This window comes from Zalophus californianus, chromosome 14, assembly GCF_009762305.2.
Source record: "Zalophus californianus isolate mZalCal1 chromosome 14, mZalCal1.pri.v2, whole genome shotgun sequence".
NCBI classification, from domain to species: domain Eukaryota; kingdom Metazoa; phylum Chordata; class Mammalia; order Carnivora; family Otariidae; genus Zalophus; species Zalophus californianus.
Window position 1 is genome coordinate 2,900,971 of NC_045608.1, and position 26,972 is coordinate 2,927,942.

Sequence of the window (26,972 nt, forward strand, 5' to 3'; positions counted from 1 at the left end):
GGGGAGCATACAGGGAGCATACAGGTGGGGAGCATACAGGTGGGGAGCGTACAGGTGGGGAGCGTACAGGTGGGGAGCGTACAGGGAGCATACAGGTGGGGAGCGTACAGGTGGGGAGCGTACAGGGAGCATACAGGTGGGGAGCATACAGGGAGCATACAGGTGGGGAGCATATAGGTGATGGAGCGTACAGGTGGGGAGCGTACAGGGAGCATACAGGTGGGGAGCATACAGGGAGCATACAGGTGGGGAGCATACAGGTGGGGAGCGTACAGGTGGGGAGTGTACAGGTGGGGAGCATACAGGGAGCGTACAGGTGGGGAGCGTACAGGTGGGGAGCGTACAGGGAGCATACAGGTGGGGAGCATACAGGGAGCATACAGGTGGGGAGCATATAGGTGATGGAGCGTACAGGTGGGGAGCGTACAGGTGGGGAGCGTACAGGTGGGGAGCGTACAGGTGGGGAGCGTACAGGTGGGGAGCATACAGGTGATGGAGCATATAGGTGAGGGAGCGTACAGGTGGGGAGCGTACAGGTGGGGAGCATACAGGGAGCATACAGGTGGGGAGCATACAGGTGGGGAGCGTACAGGTGGGGAGTGTACAGGTGGGGAGCATACAGGGAGCGTACAGGTGGGGAGCGTACAGGTGGGGAGCGTACAGGGAGCATACAGGTGGGGAGCATACAGGGAGCATACAGGTGGGGAGCATATAGGTGATGGAGCGTACAGGTGGGGAGCGTACAGGTGGGGAGCGTACAGGTGGGGAGCGTACAGGTGGGGAGCGTACAGGTGGGGAGCATACAGGTGATGGAGCATATAGGTGAGGGAGTGTACAGGTGGGGAGCGTACAGGTGGGGAGCATATAGGTGAGGGAGCGTACAGGTGGGGAGCGTACAGGTGGGGAGCGTACAGGTGGGGAGTGTACAGGTGATGGAGCGTACAGGTGATGGAGCATATAGGTGAGGGAGTGTACAGGTGGGGAGCGTACAGGTGGGGAGCATATAGGTGAGGGAGCGTACAGGTGGGGAGCGTACAGGTGGGGAGCGTACAGGTGGGGAGTGTACAGGTGGGGAGCATACAGGTGAGGGAGCGTACAGGTGGGGAGCATACAGGTGGGGAGCGTACAGGTGGGGAGCGTACAGGTGAGGCAAGCAGATCATAGCATCAGGTCAGTAAAATGTGGAGCCAGGGTTGGAGCTCCTGCTCTGCACCTGTCTGTCCAGCTGCCATTTGTGGAATGTTCCTGGGATTTCCTTCCCTACAAGTGGGAAAAAAGGCACAGGCATTTAAGGGAGCCCTCCTGTTTGGTAACTTGCAGAGGGGACCTCGGTGGAAGGAGGGAGGCAGGGCAGACGGGCAGATGGTCTCAAGAGTAAGAGTGGGCAGTCCCACTTGCCAGTGAATCCTGACTGGGAAAGCCTGAGATAGAAGTCCCAGAACAGCCCGTGCTTTGCAGCTGCCGGAATGATGGCACAGGGGGCACCCAGCACACTAGGCCTGGAGGGAAGGCTCATCGCCAGGAAAGGAACTGAGTAAGACGAGCCCATGATGCATTTGGCAACGGGGCTGGTGATGTGATGATTTAGTGTTGTTTTCCATGTTACCAAGTCAAGAGCTGTCTTCCAGAATCGCGGTGTGTGGTTGGACAGGTTGTGCACTGCAGGACTCTGGTGGAAGCGTGCCCTGTGCACGGATGCCTCCGCCCTCTCCTTCTCTCTGAGGAACAGCTGCAGCAGGGGTCTGGCTCAAGCCCGGGGCGTCCTCCAGCAGCAGGACACCCTGCACAGGCGCCGGCCCCGGCCACATCCCACGGCTGACGGAGTGGCCAGCTCGGAGGAGGGCAGGCACGCCTCTTGGTTGTGGCTGGTGTACGCTGGTCACAGGCGCCGGGGCAGCAGGTCTGGAAGGGGACTGAGGAGAGAAGAGCCATTAATAGGAAAGCCCACGCTCGCCGCGTGGAAGAGCGATGTGGGTGTCTCTGCAGCTCCCAGAAGCTGCTGCTTCCTCCTTTCCCTGACACAAAGCAGAAGGCCCGGCCAGCTGCCCCCAGGTCTGTGTGAAGACATTTCACCCTTGTTGGCTCCTCTGCCCGCGAGCCAACAGCAAGCAGACGGTTCTCCTCCAGCTCACACGTCGGCCTGTGTCCTCCCCGGGGGCTCTGGGGCCTGGGCAGCAGAGGCTGATGCATCCCGCTCACTGAGTGCCCCCCGAGGACCCAGCAGGGGCCCGTCTAAGGATAAAATGTCCAGTCGAGAGCCATGGATGGCCACAGGGACGTGCCTGCTGGGGGGGGGGGTAGCCAAAGTGTGGGAGCGCTGCGTTGTCTTGTGTGCTCCGTGGGCAAAAGTCAGAGGCGCTGAATGTCCTAGTGTGTTGTCCCCGACAGCCCCACACTGTAAACAAGTGTCCCACGTCCCTCACAACACTTAAATGTCCTTCTAGGGAACAGGGGCCCTTATGAGGACCATAGCTTAATACACAGAACACTGGATTTTTCAGGAATGCCAACGCAGGGTAAATGGAAGGAATATTTTGTGTTTGTTGGTGACTTTACCAGGAGCTGTCCCCCACCTGGGGAAGCCTCCTCACCAGGCATGGCGCTGAGCCACAGCGGCCGCCCCTCTGGGCCCACGCCCTGGGAGCCTCTGCCTTTTGTGGGTGGGGAGAGGAGCTTCACTGCGTGTCCTGGTGAGTCGTGCGCAAGAAGCTGCCCTTTGAAATATGCATCATTCCGTTATATTCACGTTTACTTTATATCTGGTTAGGGATATTAATTGTAATAAAATGTCTTGTAGGTGGGTTCCATTATCTGCGAATCCCATTTCAGGATTGTAAAGGGAGCGTCGCAGAATATCTGCCGAACGATGTGGGTACAGTGGCTGATGGGTTGGAACAGCGGGCTTAGGAAATTTGGTGCCGTCCTGGAGGCAATGTCAGGACTTGGTGCAAAGTGGTTCTCACCTCTGTTCATTCAACGGCTCTTTGTGGCGCGCCCACTGGACGCCAGGCACTGTTCCAGGCACGGAGGATGCTGTGGATCCGAGACAGGTCTTCCCTACCATGCCAGTTAGTCAGGATGGGCTCCCCGAGGCCGAGGAATGAGCAGCAGAGCCTCAGCAGGCTCCCCTGCACTCAGAGGGCGGCAGGTAACTCGGCAGGGCAGGCATCCTCCGTGGAGGCAGCATGATGCGGCACCTGCCCGCCCCCCTTCCCCGGACCTGCGAGAACAAAGGCGGCACCAGAATTACGAACACAATGTCCCCGGCACAGGTCTCTGCTCTGCTGGGGCGGGTCCCTCTGAATGTGAAGCACGCGTCCGCTTCGTCCTAACCTTGGCTGCCCCAAGACCAGGGTCAAGAACAGCTTGCCATCCAAAAGGGAAGGGAGAGAGAGATGCACACTCTGTAGTTTCCAGAGCGGGCTGCTAGCTTCCGAGGACCGGGAGAAGGTATTTTAAGGAAAGCTGAGCACGGGGTGGGGGCGCAGAATTCAACAGCCGGTGGCAGAACAGAAGTCAGTCCTCCTAGAGGCGCTTTTCCCAAGGAGTCTGGTTTTCCCTCCGTGTCCGTGTTTTTATCCGTGTGTGTCTGCATGTGATTAACGCGGAGCTATTTCTCCAGCTGCCCCAGAAGGAGATGCGCGACAGTCTCCGTGCGCACGGCTCCGGCCCGCCCACTGTGGCGTGGGCCCCGGGCCCACGGCACTGGCCACATGCTGGGCCATGTTGAGAACAAAGACAAGAGAGCATTCCCTGAGCGCCTGATTCCTTCTGACCCAGGGAAACACTGCAAGCAGAACGTAGGCTCCTGCAAAAAGGCTTGATTTGGGTTTTAAAATAACAGAGCCTCCTGGGAACTTAAATTTAGGGTTTTAGAGGGAAAATTAGGCTATCGCACACAGATGATTCCAAAAATACCAGAATATCTGTGTTTGGTGTCATAGATAAGCGGCCCACGTGGGGCTGGGGGGTGCCACTCGGATGCTCCTCCGGAAGGGGCTCTCAGCTCTGCCCAGGAGTGCGGACGGTGGAGCTCCCTGGGTCACCTCGGTTCCGAGCTGAGCTGTGCCCTTCCTCTGCAGCCCCGGCTGACGGATGACGGAGGCGGTGGCATGAGGCCCCAGCTCCTTGCACCCACACATGGCTCCTCTCCTGGGTAGCCGTTCCTGGCCCTGGGCCCTCACTACAGCCGGGAGGGGTGCCACCACGTCCGCACCGGACCGGAGAGCCCCCCCGCCTGTCCTGTGCCCCTTCCTGCTCCCTCCGCAGATGCTGCTACCTGGTGGACCTTCTGTCTTGGGGTCTGCTCCCCAGAGAGTTCCCCAGTCACACTGCGTGGTGTCACAAGAGGGCCAAGATGTCCCGCGTGCAAATCCCAGTGCTTTCCAGCCATGCAGACCCAATCTGGTCACCTGATCACACGGTGCCTCGGTTTCCTGCTCTGCACAGGGGGCCTCGTGAGAACCCCGCCGTGCTGGGTGACTGTTGGGGATCACACGTCCCCGCGTGGAAGCCCTGGGAGGGAGTCGGTCCCGGGCGCCCACTCTCACTGCCGCCGTGTGAAGCCCCACTGGGCGCCACGTGGCCCCTGAACCGTGGTGCCTCCCGCGGTGGGAAACAGGCTGTAGGGATCGGCGCGGGCCGTGTGAGGAGGTACCTGAGCCGCGGGGGGTGCGCTACACGGCAGACGTTGATTTTCCTACGATTCTGGGGTTGGAAGTGCAAGGTCGGGGTGCCGGCTTTCTCCTGAGGCCGCTGTCCTTGGGGACGGCCGCCTCCTCCCTGTGCCCCACACATGGTCTTCCCTCCGCGTGGGAGCACCCCTGGGCCTCTGCGTGTCCTGCTCCTGATGAAAGGCCACATCTTCACATCAGCACCTCTCTGGAGGCCCTGTCTGCAAATCCAGCCCCATCCTGAGGTCCTGGGAGCCACGGCTTCCACAGAGGGACGTGGCGGGCAGGCAGGTGAGCCCCTGTCAGGGCCGTGTGATGCGCAGTCAGCTCACTCCCTCTGCGCGCTGACTGCCACGGCTCTTTGTCCTCCGTGTGCTCACTGGACACTTGCTTCTCCCTTGGCGGAAGCCTGTCTCCTTCCCGTTAACAGACACCAGTGAGGTCGGTTGCCTCCCGATAAATTAGCCTCGCCTGGCAAGCTAGGTAAAGTTGTCTTGTGCTCTGCTAGCCCAGTGGAACACGTCCCTCGTGGCTATGGGACACTGTGCCTCAGTTTCTCCTCTGGAACATGGGACAGTAGTACTACCCAATAGACGTATGTGGAGGATTGCATGGAATTAGGTATTAGATGCTCAGCATAGGTGCCTTGCGTATAACAAACACTCAGTAAACATTAGACACTGTGTCCGTTGCTACCACTATTATTAACGGTATGATTTTTGTCCAGGATAAAGACTAATCTCAAACACGTTAATACCTAGCTTGAGAATTGGATGCAAATATCCCTGTAGGCTGTTTACTTTTGCCAAATCTGGGTGGAGGGGTAGAATTTTAGCATCCTTACGTCTAGCTCTTAGGGGGAAAAAAAGAAAGAGAAACATCAGAAGAACATAAATTTTACCATGAATGTTGATGATATTTAAATAAGATCTGAATTCTTACCGCACTCAAACAGAAGAGAGGAGTGGCATAAATTCACACAAGTGATGGGTTGTGCACAGGGGAGTCGGTGTTGCTGACGATATCCTCCTGGCAGCACAGCGCGGCTGTGGCTGGAAGGGGAGTCTGAAAGAGGGGCGCGTCCCCCCAGAGGGTTCCCTCACACCTTCAGCACCGTTCAGCGTTGTTCAGAAGGCACGGGCAGGTCTTGTCCACTCACCTGGACCGATCGGTGCGTCCATCCCTCTGGCGACAGTCAGGGAGAGGGAGGGGAAGGTGGGGGTCCGGGGATGGGACGAGTCCCGCCCATCTGGCTGTTGTGGGGACCACGGGATGCGGGTGGACCCACGTGGGCTCTGGGGGGACCCGGCGGGTGTCTTCCCAACTCAGGGTGGGCCCAGCCTTGCAGTGAGGTTGCCTGGACCGAGCGTGGGCCGGCCCCTCATGCAGGAGGCTCAGTGAGGAACGCGCCAGAGCTCAGGCCTGTGATCGGGGACGTCGCAGGGAGAGCTATGCCCAGGTGGCGTGCTAGTCTCCGGTGGCCACTGTGACAAATGACCAGGAGTTTGCTGCCTTAAAGCAACAGGAATGCTTTCCTTACGGCTCTGGAGGCCAGAAACCTGAGTGATTCCTCTCAGGGGCCCCAGGGAGGAGCTGTTCCCGCCCCTTGGAGGCGCTGCTGACAGCCAGCCCTCCTGCCGCTGCGGCCACGTCCCTGCGCGTCGGCCTCACCTCCACGTGGCTCCCTCCTCTTCTGCCTGGCGGGTCTCGCTCTGCATCTCCGTTACAAGACGCCGACTCCATTTGCGGCCTGCCCCCAAATCCAGGACAATCTCATCTCAAAATCTTTAACTGAATGTCATCTGCCACGTGAATCTCCCTCCCTCTCTCACACCACACCCCCCCCTTTTCTGCTTCCTACAGACAGGCTGGACCACACTCGGAAGCAACGAGGGTTGGGGAGAGCCAGCAGGGCATCAGCCCCCCGACTTGCAGCCCGAGCTGAGTCATAGGCAGAGAAAGATCTCTGACACCCCCAGGCTGAAGTCCCCTCCCCCTGTGAAAATGGCAACAAGCAAGGCCCAGTGGTGCTGGATCCCGAAACCATGCGATTATGAGCATTGGGATGCCCAGGCACGTGTCATGCCCCCCAACTCTCCAGCACAGAGGCTCAGGACACCCCCTTTCATTCACCGCCAGAGTCCTTCCTGTGTGGGATCTCCTCTCTCCTCGGATCCCCTCCAACCTCCCCAAAGCTTCCTCCAAGGTGAAGCCTGCTAGGCCGCAGGTCATTCCTCCCTGATTTTCATTTGCTTCCTTTGCACGCCGTTTCCATCATTAGAAAGCCATCAGCTTGAGGCAGTGCTGGGGAAGGGGGTCCCCTAAGTTGGGCATTATGGAAAGGTGCTTGCTTATAACCAAGACCTCTGGCCCCCAGGGCAGACCCCAGTTACATTCCTGGCTCATTTTGTGTTTTCAGGAATTAGGATCTTCCCAGCAACCCCCCTCATTATTTCATCTGTCATATGTCTCATTCACTCTGCTGCAGCCCATGAAATCTGTGAATTTGGTGCATTCTTTCTCTACTAATGCAGGCATCAGGACGTGTCTGTGCACGTGGCCGGTGGGGATAGCTTGGCTGACGTGAAGGAACGTAACCCGAGGTTATCAGTGACTTCACACAAGACAGCTGAGCTTGCCACCCGGGCCGCCCGCCACCTGTCTCCGCGGCTTGGCGGCGGCGGCGGGGGGGGGGATGGCGGCGCTCTGAGCTCAGGGGCGTGGGCTGCTGGGCTCCCAGCACTGTTAGCACCACAGAGAGGGATGGGGAGCCCTGGAAGGTCCCTCTTGGGTAATGAAGTGTTGCCACGAGGAGGTGACACGTGGCTCCAGCTCACAACTTATTCTCAAGATGGTCCCCTCCTCGTCCAACAACACATGAGCTAGGACAGTCCCACTATGCACCCGAACTAGGGCCAGATGCTGCTGGCAAGCCGTCGTGCTCCCTGCCATGTGCAGACCCCGGCCGTGCGCGGAAACCCAGAGAAGTGTAGGGGTGGAGATTCACAGACCCTGCAGTCAGATACAGTTTGTGCTTTTATTACTTGTCATGAACACTTCATGCTCGCACACGCACACACATGCACGCACACAAACACATGCATAGGTAGACCCACACATGCACACACATGCACAGACCACACATGCACACGGACACGCGTGCACACACGGCCATACCTCTACCTCAGCACCCCGCCCTCAGCCCCAGTATTGCAGTTCCCGCCCCAGGTGCCGAGGCTCTACCTGCCTCTCAAAGGACACTGCTTAAGTGTGAAGTCCTGCCTTCCCTCCATCCTTTTAGCAATGTCTCGCTCCCCTTCTTCTTATTGCTTAGAGGAATAAATACTGAGCTTCAAAGCAAAGCAAAATGTAGCACAACATGAAGACTTAGCTCTGTATTCATAATCTACCCCAGTACCTCCTCTGCTCTGTGTTCCACGGGGGGCTTGGGGTGGCAGGCGCGCCTAAGACGCTCTCCCACCTTCTTCTCCTAGAACACCTCCTCCACCGAGAGGCCAGAAAGTTACATCCCTGAAACAGCCCATGGCCCTGAAAACTGGTCTTACAAGCCCCACCTCCCTCCCTCCTCCCCCTCCTCCCCCTCCCTCCTCCAGTCAGCTCATCTGTGACAATCAGCCTGATTTGCTGCAAGACTTGAAAAAGAAAAAGCCTGAGATTGCAGGCCCACGGCAAGGAGCATTGCGGCCAGGCCACAATGGCGACAAAGCCTCCTGAGCCATTCCATCCGGCCTTTCCATCAGACTTAAGTACTTTTGCTATTGGCAGATATTTAGGATGACAACCTCCTCCGACTCATCAATGGACCTGTGTCCACGTTTCTCTCCAGAGTCATTCCTGATCATCCCCAGACTCCAAACCTCTCTGCGCCCCTTTGTGTGTTTTGTATCCCGCCTGCCTAATCGCGGAGATGAAAGGGGCCTTTGTTGGAAATGCTTTTTATGATGTGGGAACAATGTGATAATTTCTGCTTTGCTTTCTTCACGCCCCTCCAAGTGCTGGGGGGAGGTGTGCATCCTTTACGAATCCAGCCCGCGAGGACCATTCAGTCAGAGATGCTGCACCTGCAGGAGGAGACAGCTGGGGTGGCCTGGCCAGGGGTCTGGGCTTTGTGTTTCTAGCTGTGTGTCCCCGGGAAGCATTACTGAACATCTTGGGGCCTCAGGCTGACCATCCATAAACCCGGGACAAAACTCCCCTGCCTCCTGGGTGCTTGTGCGTGCTGAGACCACATGTGCTGCGCTCAGCTGCTGGTCCGGGCACATGGTAAGCGCTCAGTCAACGCAGGTGCTCCCTCCACGCTCACTTCGGGCTTGTGTCCGTGTCCGAGGCCCGCCGCAACACACCAGCACATGCCTGGGCTCCACACGGCACGTTCTGGAGGTCAGGTGTTGGGAAGCAGTTTGGGCAGCCCGAGGACCAGAGGTGCGCAGGCTGCACTCCCTCCCGAGGCTCCAGGGGGAGGCATGTCCTTGCTTTATTGAGCTTCTGGAGGTGCCTTCGTCCTGTTCTGCGTTGCCAGAGCCCACAGAGTGACATCCCGCTTGGGTGGCCTTCCTCTGCTGCAGCCACTGATCTCCTTCCGCTTCTCTCTTGTGAGGTCGCTTAGATGACCCTGGGGGCTCACCCAGACAACCCTCGATAATCCGGCCAGGTCAACATCCTTAACTGAACCCCATCTGCAAAGTCCCTTTTGCCAAAAAAGGTCACACTGACAGGTTCCAGAGACTCGGGACCTGACATCTTTGGGGCCATGAATCAGCCTAGCATGTGTCCCCAGGTCTGGTTCAGGAGAGAAGGAAGGCCCCCGGATTGCTGGAAAACAAAGACAAGAGGTCTTGGTTCTTCTCTCAGATGCCAGCAGAGAGGAGAAGTCTTGTACGGGGCAGGAGCTGAGAATGTGGACCGCAGAGCTGCACCCCCAGCACCCGACTGTGGCTCTGCCCCTTCCTGGGGGAGAGCCCGGTCTCAGGCTGCCCGGTGGACGGCATGAGCTCACATGTGCCCACGTCTCCGTCTGGGGCACAGAGCCTGGGATACGGACTTAACCGGGGAGGGGCTCCAGGAGGCAGAGTGAGGGAGAGGGGGCAGGACAGGAAGCAGGGAAGGAAGAGACACCAGCAGGGGGTAGTGCCCCTACTGGGCAAGTGGGGAGATATCCCATGGGATTCAGTAAGGAACCGTGAAGAGTACGGGTCACATCCGCCGCCACAACTAAGGTGGGAGGTTCTCTGCAGAAATCTGTATGGGAGCAAAAGAGCACAGGACGCACCGATGAGGGGAACTGAGCAGGGTAGTTTTCGTGAAACTAGCCTCGGTCTGCCTGCAGGAGGCCCTCAGGGTGGTGGCTGTGCACGCAGTGTCCCTCCTCCAGAAACACCAGAGGGCAGCAGGCTAGGGGGTGGGTGGGCAGCACGCAGCACCCAGTGGCTGAGGGCACGGCTCCCAACACCTAAGGGCCGTCTGCCAGAGGTGCAGCAGGGGAGGTCAGCTGCATGCCTATGGTGCCTGGGGGGTGGTTCTGCATGCAGACTGGAAGAAGGGGTCCCCGGGGGAAGTGGTCAGACCCCCACAGCATCTGCTGCAGCCAAAAGCAGAGAGCAGCGTCCACTGCAGGGCTCATGCCTCAAAGAGCGAGGGCACTTCGCCTCGCCTCCTCCACCTTCTCGGCTGTTTCCGCGGTGGTGGGGTACGGTAAGATCTCACTGCCTCCCGCCCCTCCTCCTCCCAGGTGTCTGACAGATGTGACTACGTCTTCGTCAATGGGAAGGAAATGAAAGGCAAGGTGGACGTGGTGGTGAACTTCACCTACCAGCACCTGAGCAGCTCCTTGGAGATGACCGTCTGGGTGCCCCGGCTCCCACTGCAGATCGAGGTCTCAGACACCGAGCTCAACCAGATCAAGGGCTGGAGGGTGCCCATTGTCTCCAATAAAAGGTGGGTGTGCTAGTCACGACTCCCTCTCAGAGACCCGAGTCAAATACGCTTCCACTAAAAACAGACACTTGCAGGTAGCTGATTTCAGGCATGACTGGATCCAGGGATTCAAACGGCACCCTCAGGACTCTGTCCCCGGCTCCGGGCTGGTTTGCCATGTGTTGGCCTCACTCTCCACCAGGCTTCTCTCCTGCAGTTCCAGACTCGCAGGAAGTGCATCCTGTCCTTCCCAGTGGTGCCTGCAGAGGTCCTGGAGTTACGCTGGCCTCCCCTCGGGCTGTGTGCCTGTCCCCGGAGCAGTGCTGTAGAGAGGACATAGAGCACACGGTCTGTCCGATGAGCCTTCAGCACAATCCCCTGCCCGGAATCAGAGCACCCGGAAGAGGTCAACCCCGCCTGAACCAATGGATCGATACCAGAGGGGGCCAGTTGACTCTGGGAAGGCACGAACGACAGAGGTCCCCCAGAGAGACCTGGGAGCAGACTCTGGCTGACCTGGGCAGCCTCTCGGTGCCCCCAGCCCAGAAGCTCTGAGATTGCTTGGTCTCGGGGAGATGAAGTCAGAAGCCTGTCTCCCTGTGCCTGGTCCTTTACCCTAAGGCGTCTGGTAGAGGGACAGGTGTCCTTTATCCACACGGCTCACCAGGTATCAGGAGAGTAGCAAGAGGTCAGGCTCTTTGTTCAGAGACTCTGTCATCTCAGAGAAACTTGTGACCAAGGGTTGGCATGCCAGCCACCTGCAGAAAGTTGAAAGTGAGCATACGCGGAATTAGAGAGGGGAGCACTCCAGGTGTCTGTGCTCGGTAGGGAGGACAGCTGGTGTCCTCTGAGGGATGCCCTTTCTGTTCCTGCCCTTGGATCTCCACCCCAGTTAGTTCCTGTGCCCTGGGGGAGGGGACAGCTTCGAGAAGGCAGGCTGGAAGATGGTTTCAGCAGTGACCCTCTCCCCGGCCGCGGGGTCCGTGCCGCGGAGCTGGCGGGACCCTCTCCCTGGCCGTGGGGTCCGTGCCGCGGAGCTGGCGGGACCCTCTCCCTGGCCGCGGAGTCCGTGCCGCGGAGCTGGCAGGGTGTGGTTAGGAGAGGTTATTGATGCTGCGAGGTGGGCAGCCACCGGGAGGACACGCCAGAAGACTGGCTTGAGCGTGATCGTGGCACATCTCAGTATCACGCTGTCCAGCTCAGATCCAGCCAAAGACCTGGGCTGATGCTCGGATGGAGACCACGCTGCACCAGAAAGAGATGGCTGGGCGGAGGCATCAGACCTGTGGAGGGCAGCCAACATCTGTCCCCGAGCCAAACCATCCCAGTCCTTTCTGTGCTTACTGTCACGTTACCTTGAGTTTGATACCCACCGCTTGCATGCCGGTTTATGGGGCTATTGCGGTCACCCGCAGCCCTATCAGATTAGTTACCCGTGCTGCACGGTTTGATGAGAAGTCCCCAAACCTCAGGGCTTGAAGCAGAGGCGTATGATCTCACAGTGTCTCCGGATCAGGAGTGCAGGCTTGGCTTAGCGGGGTCTCTCACAGACGGCAGTCGAGGTGTCGGCTGGAGCTCGGGGTACGGAGGGCCCTGCCTCCCAGCCCACGTGGTGGTCAGCAGCCGTGGTTCCTCACGGGCTATGGAACGGCGGCTCCCGGCTCCTCGCTGGCCCTTGCTCTGGCATGTGGCTAGCCCGACAGGGCTGCTCACAATGTGCAGCTTCCTTCCTCAGAGCAAGCAAGAGAAGAACCAAGGGAAGACTACCAAGCAAGACAGATGGCACAGTCTCTTTTAAAGCCGCATGCTGGAAGTGACATCCCCTAACTTTGGCTATAATCTTCCACTGTAAGGAGGTTCCTAGGAGCAGCTCGCACTCAAACGGAGGGGACTCCGCCCAGTGCGCTCTGGGAGGCGGGGCTCACTGGGGACACCTCGGATCTCTGCTGACCACACCAGCCCCTTCTGATGGTCAGGCGTTCGGGGTATCTGTCACCTGGGTTCTGTCTGAGCCCCACCAGGCTGGGCTCACTGCCTGCTCCCCTTTGCAGCCCCTGCCGTTGGCCCAAGTCAGTACCCGCTAACCTGACCTGACCGTTTGGCAGGCCGGCTCGGGACAGCGAGGAAGAGGAAGATGACGAGAGGAGGGGGGGTCGCGGCTGCACGCTCCAGTACCAGCACGCCATGGTGCGGGTCTTGACGCAGTTCGTGGCCGAGGCGGCGGACCGGGGCGGGCACCTGGCCCACTTGCTGGGCTCAGACTGGCAGGTGGACATCACGGAGCTGGTGAATGACTTCATGCAGGTGGAGGAGCCCCGCATCGCCAAGCTACAGGGGGGACAAGTCCTGATCGGCCAGGAGCTTGGGATGACCACCATTCAGGTAAGCAACCCCCAGCGCAAGTACCCTCTGTATCCCTGCCTCTTCTCTGCCCAGATGAGAATTGTTTGTCATTACTTAGGACATCTATTTCTAGAGCGAACCAAATTGTCACCTAAATAATATAAGTGGTGTAAGGAGGTGACAAGAGTCTTAGAGTTCCTCACTTATTGCTTGCATTTGACAAACACTGGATGGCTCCTCTGGGTGGGTCGTGTTTGAGACCCCAGGACACTGTCTCTACACCATGCTGGGTGTTACCGTCGTGGGGAGAAGGCTGTGGGCGTGAGCTGGCCTCATGGGAGCCGTGGGCATGGGCATGGCCCGCGCTTCTCGCTGAGCCCTCCACCCCACTGACCATCGTCCTGTGTCACAGCATTCCATCCCACCGTGATGCCATGCCGCCTCCAGTCCCACCCCAGGCCCAGTGAAAACTAGGGTGTCTCAGAAACGAGCTGAGGAGAGGAACAGTTATTATGCCCTTCACGGTCTTGGGGGCACCTGCAGCCAGGACTGGATGGGGCAGGACCAGGATGCAACATGGATGTTTTGGAACAAACACTCCCCCAAAACACTGTCCCGGGAGGTCCCTGGGTTTAGTCGTCTACCTCCCATCTGAGAACAATATAATGGTTCAGCAGCTTCCCCTAATCGGGCTACTAGCCTGTCAGTGGGGTTTCTGACACAGCTGTGCACGAGGAACCTCGTCAGTGAAAGTATTGATTACGCAAGATTTAAAACATATCCGCTCTGGAAAATTGGCTGGTATCTAAAAGAGATCGTTTTACTCAAGGAGGCAAATAGACAGGTTTGAAGTGACCCAGGGGTCACTTGCTCCAATGATCTCGAAGACCGGAGAAGGTGACAGTGAGCAAAGCTGCCTGGGCGTGAGTTGAAAGACAGCAGCTCACTTGGGCCCCAAGTGCTGGGAACACGTTAGGGGCCAGTGAGGAGTGTGGCGAGGGCGGGGCTGCCAAAGGAAATGCGAATACAGCACGGCCAGATGTTGCGACTTTTCCAGAAAAGCGAGAAATCTTTTTGTATGAAATCCTCTGATTTTTTTTTTCAGGGTGGCCATTAATTCCATTTTAAAGTTTTGTTTACGTCAAACAAAACCTATCTGCCCCCTAGACAGGAGCTCGAAACCTCTATGATTGACTTTTAGTTGAAAGACCTAAACCAAAGAGCGAAGTTCCTACCCCCTGTCCCCAGGCCAAACTGACACCCGGGGCCTGGAACCAGGAGCAGCGGCATTAGCCACTGTCCCTATGTGGTGGTGTAAGCACCAAGGCAGTGGCGCAAGTCTGGGCTTCCCGTGCATTCAACACAGACACCGTCCGGGTGGGGCACAGTCTTGAGACCCTTTCCTTTATTCCCACTGAGTCCTCCTGAGCTATAAATTCGCTTGTCCACTTCCTCCTGGGGACTCATAACTCATATTCACAGCCATTCAAATTGTCCAAACCAGACTTAGAGACCGAAGGTGGTATTTGGATAGAATTATGGAGCTCAATACACGAATTTCAGGGGTCCTGGGAAAACTGCCATCTGAACATACATCTTCATAAATAGCACCACCTCGCAGAGAGAAGCGTTTCAGGAACGTGAGTTAAAAGAAGCTGGAAGCTGTGTCATCCAGGGTTGAGGCTGAGGGTTCGCGGGGAGCAAAGTTCACTCTTCAAACTTGAGTGAGGGGTGAGTAGGACAAGGGGTTCCACAAAACCAGGACCCCCTCTGCAGGGTCCAAATGGGGCGTAGGCTTCGTTTCCGCAGGACCGTGGTGTCTGCGGGAGAAACGAGACTGTGATGTTGGCTCCGGTGGTGGAGACTCACAGCTCTGTTTACTGGGGACGCAAGCTGATCTCCCAAACGCTCGTGTTGCCCGAGGTATGGAATGTGAGCTGTCGTGACACACGGGATGACTCAGGTGACACATGGGCCAACAGTCTCCTCTCAGTCACACACATGTGTAAGAAAGAAACACGTAAATACGTAACTAGCACATCAAAATCAGTTTTTCCTTGCTGCTGTGAAGTTTCTTAAACCAATTATTTGATGCACATGCACATGTAATAGAAAATGATGGTGCAGCGCAAGCACCATGAAGCCGGCACCCAGTGAATGGCAATGTCAGTTCCTCCTCGGAAGGACTGCGGGGGGCGCCTGGTGGGTCCTGGGGTCTATCCGTGTAGCGGGGGGGCGTCAGATACCCCCATCGTGTGAGATACATCTTTTGGAAGAAGACATCAGTGGGAAAGACCCATTTCTGTTCACTCTGGCTCATTTGTCTGTCTCTACGAGCATCATTTATGCCATGGGAGGAAATTCTGGGGCCACAGCAAGCTTTTCCTTCCATGTTGGTTCTGCCTTTCAGATCCTGTCGCCTCTGTCAGACACCATCTTGGCAGAAAAGACCATCACAGTGCTGGATGAGAAGGTGACCATCACAGACCTCGGGGTCCAGCTGGTGACAGGGCTGTCACTCTCCCTGCAGCTCAGCCCAGGGAGCAACAGAGCTATCTTTGCCACCGCAGCGGCTCAGGAGCTTCTGCAAAGGCCCAGACAGGTTTGGAGGCAGGGCTAGGGCCACACGCCAGGTGCGTCAGACATCAGGTGGGTCATGCACCAGGTGAGGTCACACATCAGGTGAGGTCACGCACCAGGGTCACACACCAGGTGGGACACACATCAGGTGAGGTCAAGCACCAGGTGAGGTCACACATCAGGTGAGGTCATGCACCAGGTAGGTCAGACATCAGGTGGGTCACACACCAGGTGAGGTCACACATCAGGTGAGGTCATGCACCAGGTAGGTCAGACATCAGGTGGGTCACGCACCAGGTGAGGTCACACATCAGGTGAGGTCATGCACCAGGTAGGTCACACATCAGGTGAGGTCACACATCAGGTGAGGTCATGCACCAGGTAGGTCAGACATCAGGTGGGACACACACCAGGTGAGGTCACACATCAGGTGAGGTCATGCACCAGGTAGGTCAGACATCAGGTGGGTCACGCACCAGGTGAGGTCACACACCAGGTGAGGTCACACATCAGGTGAGGTCACGCACCAGGGTCACACACCAGGTGGGACACACATCAGGTGAGGTCATGCACCAGGTAGGTCAGACATCAGGTGGGTCACGCACCAGGTGAGGTCACACATCAGGTGAGGTCATGCACCAGGTAGGTCAGACATCAGGTGGGTCACGCACCAGGTGAGGTCACACATCAGGTGAGGTCATGCACCAGGGTCACACACCAGGTGGGACACACATCAGGTGAGGTCATGCACCAGGTAGGTCAGACATCAGGTGGGTCACGCATCAGGTGAGTCACACATCAGATGAGGTCACGCACCAGGGGAGTCATGCACCAGGTGGGTCAGACATAAGGTGGGCCAGACATCTGGAAGAGTCACAAGTGAGGCCAGGTCACATGTCAGGTGGGGTTATTCATTGATCGGGTCACCCATCATGCGAGGTCACGCAGTGGGGTGAGGTCACATGTTAGATCAGGTTATCCGTCTGGCGGAGTCACTAATTGGGGGGGGTCCCACAGAACAGTGGGATCCCACGTCAGGGGGTTCTCAGCCTGCAAAGGGGTGGGAGAGGCAGGGGACTATCTGGCTCATGCTTCCTAGCTCCCGGCTTCCTAGCTCCCCTAAACGAGCTGCAAGGAGAAAAAACGGTTGCGCAGGGTCAAGGATCGTAGGCCACCAGGAGACAAGGGGCTGGACAAAGACTCTGCTCCCCATTAACCACAGTGCCAGGTGCGTTCAGGTAGTCACCTGGGCTGTCTCACACTCTTCCGCTGCCCCCATGGCCCCGGTGGGGCAGAGGGGCCCCCGGGGAAGGGCCCCCAGCCTGCTGTGGAGTCCCTGCAGGGAAAATGGGGTAGCAGGTCTGGGGTGATGGGACATTGGAGGCGTCGCTCTCGCCAGGCTTGTGGTTGAGCTCGGGGCGGAAGTGAGGACCCCGTGGCGATGTCAGTCAGCATCTCCTTTCTCTGAACTTGACACCAGCGGACGCTGACCTTGTGCTGTGTGTGTTTGTGTGTCGATGGGATGGTTTCCGACAGGCGCTGAAAACAGGACATACGCATATGTTCTATGTGCTCCTCCCTCATCAGAGGAGAGTAAGCTTTATTTTTTAGAGGGAACATGGCGGCCTCGGTGAACCTTGCTGAGCAAAGGGACAGTGGTCTCCGGCTGTTGATTGTCTCTGTGCCTCGTGAAGCGGCACCGTCCTCCTGCGGGGCTGCTCGAGGGCCTCCAGCCCAGGTGGGGGGTTTCCTGGCAGCTTCCCTTCTGGGCAGGAACCCTTCCTGGCAGGTGTCCCCTGGGCAGCCCCGCCTCCGGCACCGCTGAGACTGTGACCATGCTCTGAGCCGAGCCGGACTTGTCCCAGGACACACAGAACCCTCCCATTTTCCCAGCCTGCACCCGTGCTGCACCTTGAGCTCCTCGTCCTGTGTTGGCTAATCCCTCTGCCCCTTTGCTATGGTCTTTGTGTGCAGGGGCTTGGATTATAAAACACTTGAACGTGGATGATTCCAGTAACAGATAGGAATTCTTGCCTAAGACAAACCTCCTTTTCCTCAGGGCGGGATAAGCCAGGTTGCAAGGCACAGATAACAAAGGAGAAATAAGCCTGGGCTGCTTTCTGTCTTCATGGGGTGATAAAATCAGGGGACCTCTAGTCAGGACTTAAGGAAGCAATAAGACACAGAACAGGGCCAGAGAGCTAATCCATTTGTGACATGCAGAGCTGAACATGCTCCCCTGTACGGTCGGCTCCGTACTTGGTTTGGATGGCCCTTAGTCCCTGCGTGCACTTGGCTCTGACATTTCAGTCTCAAGATATCCAATGGCATTTGAGTTTCCTGCTCCGATTTCCTGGCAGATTGGAAGAACCTGGTGAGTCGATGTCATGTCCAGGGGCTCTTGTGCTGGGTCTTGGCAGCATTCTGCAATTAGTAGCTGTCTAACAGTAGCCATGTCTCATGGCGGAGCTGAAGGAAGCCTCCAGACACCAGACAGCACCGGGGTAAAACCGGCTTCGCTCATGCTCAGGGGCTCTTCGGTTGCCAGAAAGAGAAATCCACTCAAGCAAGCTTGAAGCATGGGGGATCTATTACCAGGACCAGGGGCTCCCCCAGACCCCAGCTGCAGGAACTCAGAGGAGGCGGGGTATCGGCACTCTCCCCATGCCCACACTCCCTGCCCTGCGCCGTTCCTTCTGCTGTATTTCTTTTTCTTTCCCTATAATAAATGCTGGGCCCAGGCATTTGCTTATCTCTGATCCATTGTGGTGGCTCAGAGGTGGGCTCCACTCCCTAGTTTAATGGGAGTCCCCACTCAACTTCCCGCAGCTCAGGATTCAATCCCATCCGTTTTATTTCAAATTTAAGAGAGAGAGAAAAAGAGAGAGATACTCATTGGCTCAGAGCTGTGGAGGATAACGGCTCTGAAGGCCACTTTCTGCCGCCTTGTCCTCGGTCCAGTCCTCTGAGGCGCCATGGCCGGGTGTGTGGGGTCATGTGCCTCTCCAGGCTACTCATCCTTCTGGGCTTGGGGTGGAGCAGGTTCTCTGAGATGTGGGGAAGGGAGGGCCAGTTCACAGTCAAGCACAATGACCTCTTCCCTGAAATTAAAGGCTCGCATTCAGTCAGAGAGTACCTCCTTTTCACGGTCTGCCTGGTCCAGCTAGTGCCAAGGAGGGTTGACCTAAAAGCAACAAAGCAAAAAGGCAAGAGATTGAGATGTGTGCAGACCTTGGCCCTGGCCATTCCTTGGTCTCCCCGTCTCCGCTGACTGGTTGAGGGGGTAGAGGGTGGCAGACACAGCCCACGTAGAGTGCCTCTCTCCCTGGCTGTTTTAACTCCTGTCTCCAAGTCAACGTTGTGTCTGGAAACTCACACAAACCAACTCCCGTAGCCCCAGATGCAGCAGGACCAACACCACCAAAGCTTGTGGTACCTCTGGGTGTCCCTGTCGGATAACGGGGGGGGGGTTCATCTCCGTTGTGAGTAATGACGGGAGACTCGGGATTAAAACAGCTTAAAAATAATGTCATAAATATTTTCCCTTGAAATGTGTGACACTCGTAAATGATCCCACTAATCAGGAATACCCTTGGCCATGCAATTTAGGCACCCCTAAAAACCGCATCTTTCTTTCAACCCCTCGGGGAAGAAAAGCAGATCTTCTTACGGGGCGTTTAACACCGGCCCCCCTTCACTCTCATGTCAAGGCCTTGCTTGTGTTCTTTCCTTTCCCATCTCCATAAGCATTGGTTTTCTTCTGTGACCCTCGTGCGTCTGGCCTCTGGCTTCTGCACTGCTTCAAAGGCATTCCTTTGTTCTTGTCATATTATTTTTGCCACCGAATGTCTACTGTACGAAGACTTGGTGTTCCGTGAGCTCTGGGGCCCATGCTTATTGACTTATTTTACTCAACAGGAAGCGGCCATCAGTTGCTGGGTCCAGTTCAGCGATGGCTCCATCACCCCCTTGGATATCTACGATGGGAAAGACTTCTCCTTGATGACCACCTCCCTGGACGAAAAGGTGGTCTCCATCCACCAAGACCCCAAATTCAAGTGGCCTATCATCGCTGCTGAAACCGAAGGGCAGGGTGCTCTGGTAAAGGTTGAAATGGTCATCAGCGAATCGTGCCAGAAATCCAAGCGGAAGAGTGTGCTGGCCATGGGGACAGCCAACATCAAAGTTAAGTTTGGCCAAAATGATGCGAACCCCAACACCAGTGACAGCAGACACACTGGGGCGGGAGTTCACCTAGAAAATAACGTCAGTGACAGAAGACCCAAAAAACCCTTGCAGGAATGGGGGACCCAGGGGGGCCCGTTTTATAGCAGTTCTTCTGTGGGCCTCATGGAAGGAAGAGGGTCCACGACAGAGAGGCCAACCTTCCAGAGAAAGAAGAGCCAAGGAAGCCTTCTAGATGATGACAGCCACCTGCAGACCATCCCCATCGACCTCACCAGTTTCCCGACCCAGGGGGACCTGCCCAGAAGCAACGGGGAAGCGGACGAGAACGGCCTCACGCAGGCATCCAAAGGGCTGAGTGACTTGGAGATTGGGATGTACGCTCTGTTGGGGGTCTTCTGCCTGGCCATTTTGGTCTTCCTAATAAACTGTGTGGCCTTTGCGCTGAAATACAGGCACAAGCAGGTTCCCCTGGAGGAGCAAGAAGGTCTGAGTCACTCGCGCGACTGGGTCGGGTTGAGCCACCGCTCCGAGCTGCTGGAGAACCACATTAACTTTGCATCCTGCCAGGATGAGCAGATCACTGCCATTGACAGGGGCATGGATTTCGAAGAGAGTAAGTATCTGCTCAGCACCAACTCCCAGAAGAGCATCAATGGACAGCTGTTCAAATGTTCGGGCCCCACCGTCGCGGATGGGAAGGATCAGAAAAGCGAGCCCCCGACGTCCCCTACCTCAAAAAGGAAAAGAGTGAAATTTACCACCTTCACCACCATCCCCTCGGATGAAGGGTGCCCCACCGTGAACTCCATATCGACCAGCGGTGAGGACGTGAGCTGGGTCTGCGAGGATCTGGACCCGGGGGAAAGCAGACAGCCACACGACTACGTGGAAAGGTTACGTGAGGATGTGTAAGCCGGACACTTGCGGACACGGGTTCTCACACACCTCTCAGCCTTTAACTTGGGGACGTGTGGCAAGGGCGCCCCCGGGAAAGGAGTGAAGTGACGGGACAAGGTAAGATCGCCCCTATCAGCAGAGCCCCAGCAGACGGCGCCGGCTCGGCTGCGGTGGCCCCACGTCGGGATCGAGGCGCACGTTCTGGCACGCAGTGTCTTGGCCAGTGTTAAGAGGCGGATTGTGCATGGAAAAGTTTGTAAAACTTGGAAGAAAAACGAGTTCTGAATCACTGAGCTTCTGATGGGTCCCAGGAGAGACCAGCCCACCCCCCCCCCCCGCCCCGGCCCATCACTCTCTTTCTCTCTTGAATCAAAGCCCCTTGGGTGTGGTGAAATCCACGTGGGTCCAGAACTCACTATTGCAGACTCTGGAAGAACCCCGAGACTCGGGTAGAGTGCAAGTGGACCGACGGGAGGCAGTGAGTCTTTTGAGCCGGGGCACGACCCTGGGCCACATCCGGAGCGTGGGCAGCACCTGGGGGGGTGTCATCACGGGGTGCCATCATCCAAAGACCGGTGCGCCCTGTTGACTGACCAGGCGTTGCCGACGGGGACTGAAGGGGCACACGTAGGCAAATAGGCCACGGATATCTTTGTAACCAGATGCCAAGAACAAAGGAGCAAGCCCTCTGGGGGATTCGGAGCACCCCTTTATCGGTAAACTAGGGATACAGGGCACAGAATGTCGATCCGGTTCAAGGAACCAGTCTTTTTTGGGCAAGTTCGCTGTGTTCAAATGTGCACTTCTCTGCCCCACGAGCTGTCTAAGAGCTTTCACTCACTTGTGGGCACGGGGCCCTTTCCAGCATTCCCCCGTGGCAGGTACATCCGCTCCAGGTGCCACTCTGCAGTGGCCGCACCAGGCAAACGTCACTCATGTCCTTTCCTTGAAGAGGCGGGTCTTCGAGGATTCGCGGTTCTCACGGTGAATTCAACACCAAGGGACACTCATCACCCTGCACCTCTGGGAAGACGGGGGAGCCATTTTGTGATGGCCCCATGGATGGCCACACCGGGTCCCCCGTCCATGGCTGCAGAGATGGATGTGGACCAAGGTGGAGTGCACGGCCGGGGGGAGCCAGGGCCCGCTGTGCCGCAGGGGGGCCGGGCAGGAAGCCTGTTCACACCCCCCATGTGGGCTTGGACTGATGGAGGGATGGAGGTGCCCGAGCTTGAGGGAGAGAGGGAGACCCCAGTCTGTCCTCAGAGCTTTAACCTTGTTGCTTGAAATCGGAATGACTCTGAATGTCTCCCAAATGCCCGAACGGATGGGAAGCCGCTAAGAAGGCAGATGGGGGGAGAGATGAGCGGATTCCTGCCCCAGCTCGAGCTCCCGCCAAGGTGGGGGAGGGTGGCGGGATCCCTGGTAAGGAGGGCCACGTAGAAGCAGGGCGCGTGGTGGGGGAGGGGGCTCTCTCCTCTGTCGTTTTCTGTCTCTCCGCTCTGCGATGCTCTTCTCCATTTTCTCTCTTTCTCTGTGTGTCTCTCCGTCTCTGTGTCTCCCTGACCCTATTTCTCTTCTTCCTCCGTGTCCCTCACTCCCCCTCTTCTCCTCCTTCCCGCCTTGCCCTCTCACCTCACCCCTCCTTAATGCATATAATTGAATTCTCCTTAGATCATGGGTGTCCCTTCCTCCAGCTTACCCTTCCCCCAACTGAGGTGCTCCCCATTTGCCCTAAGCCTGGGATTCCACCAGCCGTAAGCCACCTGCTCCCATCCCCGAGTCGACTCACCGCGTCTGGTGGGGCGATTAAACTGTCACCCCTTCTCAATGACAATCCTTTGCTTTCAGTAGCCCTGCTGATATTTCTTTCCACCTGTAACCCACGTGATGTCCTCTTTAATGCGGCAGCCGCCGCCCACTCGCAGATCCATCTCCCTGCAGAATGTATTGTAGATCGTAAGAATGTAATATATGTTTATACACTTACCGACTGTAAATATAAAGTTTGCATTCAGCGGCTTTATGGCTGTCCTTTGTCTTTCTACACGCTGACCCCCTCTGAGGGGCTGGCGTCAAGTGCAGATGGCTCTCCAAACGCTGTGGCTCTTGGTAAATGAAAATGCAGATTTAAGGATCCCAGCACAATCCAATTACACTCTTACGCGGTGTAATGTCGCTCTCCACATCGAGGCAATGTTGACACATGATGACAAAGTGCATTGTGTACTAAGTATCTCTCCTTCAGGACTGAAAGGATTTTCAAATAAATCACATGTGCAATTCTCTGCTAAAAGCCTGCTGACTGATGGTGGTAAGTGAGAACCATGGCAGGCAAGTGTATATCCCAGCTCCCTGTAGGCTGCAGTGAGGAAAATTGCTCTGTCTTTTCCTTGGATCTCACACGTACATTCAGATGTCAGCTTCCTGAGGTATGCCCACGGTGGCTGTGGGCTGAATGAAAAAGGTTGACTTTTAGGTTCCTCTAATAGTCAAATGCAGCCCGGAGACCCTTCTGCCAAAAAAAAAAAAAAAAAAAAAAAAAAAAGTACATGAAATTCTTGTATCCATGCAACAGTATCAAGTGATGGATCAGTTACTTATTCACCTGGTATTTGCTAAGCACCTACTGTGTGCTAGGAACTATTGCAGGCACTGGAGATGGAGAGTAAACATGGCATGCCTGCTCTCCAGGATGTTACATCTACTCGGGTGAGGGGTTAACATCAAAATAAATTTCAGATTGTCCTAAGTTGTAGAAAGGATGATAAAACAGGTTACAGAAGAGACAAAGACTGAGTCAATATTGAACACTTCGGCCATTTCACCTAAAGAAAAAAAAGTCTGGATTTCTAGCTTCTTTTGAAAATAGACGCTTTGGTGAAATGGGGCTTACAACCCAACTTTGCCCTTATCGGGAACAGTGGATTTGCCACCTCCAAGCAGGACACCCAGATTGTCTCCCTGACTCAGAGTTGCGGTCTGTGCCGTCACTTTCCCTAGAACAGAGAAATAGTGCTCCCTGGTCATGTCTCTGCCCAAAAGTGAAAAAAGCAAATGTAGGCAGAGGGAAGTTATGTGTTCCCAAGACAATTAGGGAAAAGTCTATTGCTTTATGAAAGAGAGAACAGCCCCGTGTGTCTCCCAGGAAAACACGGAACGTTGTTGTCTAACAAACAGGACTTCCCACAGCCCGTATGTAATGCAGTCTCTGTGCCCAGATTTCGAGAAAGAAGAGGTGATCGGAGAGTCTTGACGAACTGCTTTTTCTGCAGGGTGCCTTCTAAATGTGAATAAGGTGCACCCGCCTGCCTCCTCATTTCCGCCCCCGCGGGGTCCCTGGAGCCAGTGAGGTTCCTACCTGCTGACTAAGGCCAGACCCCCAGGCAGCAGGAGCCAGGTTCCTCTGTGCCCCGTCCCTTCGTCCTCTCCGTGCCCTAGACGTGGCCGACAAACCATCTGTCGTCAGGCGTGTTGGGCTGCTAGGGCCGCCTTCACGGTCGCCCAGACTGGGGGCTGGGGCAACAGAAATGTCCCATCCCACAGTCTGGAGGCTGGAAGGGCAAGATTAGCAGTCGGCAGGGTCCGTTCCTTCCGAGGTTCCAGGCCTCTCTCCGGCTCCTGGTGATTTGCGGGCCATCTTTGACGCTCCCTGGCTTATAGAAGCTTCACCCCCACCTCTGCCCTCATGTTCACACGGCCTTTCCACACTCTGCGTGTGTGTCTGTGTCCAAATTCTCCCTTTTATCAGGACACCAGCCCTATTGGAGTGGGGGCCCACCCTACTCCGTATGACCTCATCTTAACTAATTGCATCTGCAAGGACCCCATTTCCAAATAAGGTCCCATCTACTACTGAGAGGACTTTAACACATGAATTTGGGGGAGGACATTTCAACCCATAATGCTGACCTGGCCTGAGGTCTGGGCAGCTGACTGCAACACAGGCCAGCCCAGCCCCGGGCAGGGCCCACCGGGTTTCCAAGCACGTGTTTCCCAGAAGGAAACAGATACATGCTCCCTCACACTCCCAGGGTGTGCTGGCCCAGCCCCACTGGTAAAGGCTTTTGTAGACGCGTTCGTGGAAGCCTGGCAGGCTTGCATCACAAGGCACAGCTGAATCAAATCTGTCGCCTGCAAACTGTCATGACCCAGGCCTTGCTCACTGGTGTCTCCCTCCAGGCCTGGAACTCACCTGGAGGTGAGTCCCCACCTAACCCACAGGGACTCAGAGCGGACAGTTTCCAACAGGAAGATCAGGAGACGTTTGCTGTAAGAAGGGATCTGGTCCTGCCATGCAGTTGACCTCACTGCTCTTCCCTTACCTTTTCCAGCACCCCCACGCTGGAGCCGTAAGTACAGGACTCCAGGAAACCAAGCGCCAGGCTGAGGAAGGGAGAGCGAGCCCCCTTCGCAGATAACCCCTGTGAGTGCATGGTAGAGACCCAGCATTCTCTGGCTGGGTCCCCTGCAGGTCCCTGGGGCCACGCGCTCTCTGTGTCACTGCCTCTTTCTGGGTCGTCCAGACTCTGGATTTCTCATGGCTGCTTTTCTCTGATGTTCAATCAAGTCTGATCCGCTGATTAGGCTAATGGGCTCAGAGCACCATGGTCCACGTTTGGTTTATACCTTTAAAAGCTTCTGCTTGTTGGACTTTGCTCCCCCTGCGTCCAGAGCATTTCATGGCTCTCAGATGAATCTACTAAGTAGACAGTCGATGTTTGCTAAATGAAAATTAACAGGGTGACCTTTTTAAGACATAAATCATGTCACTCTCAGCTTAAAACCTTCCAGTGATGCCCACGCATCCTCCAATGGGGTCTGGAGTCCAGACCGTGGCACACAGCCCAGAGTGATGTGGCACTGGCCATCGCCCCACCCTCATCTCGCCTCCGCCCGGATCTCCCACTGAGTCCCAGACTCGCGGGTCTCCTTCCATCTGTTCCTCCCCTAAAACAGGCTCATCCGCTCCTCGGAGCCTCTGCCCTAGTTGGCTCTCCTCATCATTCGGGTCCCAGCCCCGACGACGTCCCTTCCTGCTCTGATGACCTTGGCGCAGCTCCCCTCCCTCCCTGCCCGCCCCTCCCCTCTCAAATCCCCTCTTCTCCTCTTCACGGCTCTTGGAGCACTCTGGAGCTGTGCTTTCTAAGTATTTTCTTTCTTGCCTGTTGTGTGTCTTCCCTCATAGAATATACTTCCAGAAGAGTAAGGACTGGGTCCGACCTGCTCTCGGCTATATACCCCATGACTGGAGCCATGCTTAGCAAGAGTCAGCAGCCAATGAGCATTTTTGGTTGGATGGATGGGGGGGATGATTGATGGATGGATGCATGGGTGGATGGACAGATGGACAGATGATTGGATGTTTGGATGGATGGATGGGCAGACAGATGGACAATGAATGCTTTACAGAGCGGGGGTAATAAAGGCATCATCTAATAAATTAAGTTGATCAACCAGTAGGAACCAGGAAACCTAACTGCTGCCAGGGGGATTTTAAAATGGCATCTAACTGCTGCACCATATGGATGTGACACCAACATCCTTCCTCTGGACCAATAGGCAAGTCCAAATTTGGTCACTTTAAGGGAGGGAAAACTAAGTCAGATGCAATCCCTGCCCTCAAGAGACACACAGACGATACCTCTCCTCGTCTCTTGCTACAGAGACCTTGCTGGTTTACTCTGAAGGTCTGAGCTGCTGGGCGTGGAGCGCGGGAGGAATTCAATATCCCCCTCCTTCCAGATGCACCTCAGCATTCTGCCGGCTCTGCTGCCCACACCCCATATCCACTGACAGGCACGACCTCCCCACAGACAGGAAGGGGCTCCCTTCTTCTCTAGGCCCCCGCCCCGTATCTGGGCACGTTTGGGCACACGGGAGGTGGGGCAGGCCCAGCCTGCCTTGCGGTGCACTTGGGGCCACGTGAGCGGCACTGACAAGGCCTGTGAACGGTCATGACAGGTGCGCTCTCCATGGGGGCTGTGAAGACCACGTGTGACTCCCCCATCCTCTCTCTTCTCCCACCGTGGGGACCCAGAAGCCCCAGGCAGGCTCGCGGCTCAAGTCGGAGCAGCCTGGCCCCCCCGAGCGGCCCACCCTCCCACGCCCCTCTTGACGTGAAACAGAGCCGTGTTCCGTTACACCCCTGCTCTTATGGTTTATTACGGTAGCAGTGAGCTGATTGGTAGAATCTGTTAATACGCTGTGTTCGTTAGATGCCGCTTGGTTTGTTGGGCGGCTGGGTTCCTGGGAGCAGACCTTCGTGCTGAGGAGCACGGAAGGGGGTGGAGGGGACCGGGTTCCTGCCGAAGCAGGGCCTTTCAGGGGTCTGCCTGGCTTCGGAGCCCCCGTGGG

General features: G+C 56.4%; 1 protein-coding gene across 3 annotated transcripts in view; it reads left to right on the top strand.

Moving 5' to 3' along the window:
* TMEM132D (transmembrane protein 132D) overlaps positions 1-22,626 on the top strand; it is a 557,603-nt gene extending 534,977 nt beyond the window's left edge. For all 3 annotated transcript variants that reach the window (XM_027576431.2, XM_035723861.1, XM_027576432.2), the window contains 4 exons: positions 10,423-10,628; positions 12,713-12,989; positions 15,361-15,552; positions 19,449-22,626. In XM_027576431.2, coding sequence (XP_027432232.2) covers positions 10,423-10,628; positions 12,713-12,989; positions 15,361-15,552; positions 19,449-20,630 — 1,857 coding nt within the window. In that variant the 3' untranslated portion in view covers positions 20,631-22,626. The remainder of the gene's footprint in view (positions 1-10,422; positions 10,629-12,712; positions 12,990-15,360; positions 15,553-19,448) is intronic.
* The last annotated feature ends 4,346 nt before the right edge of the window (positions 22,627-26,972 follow it).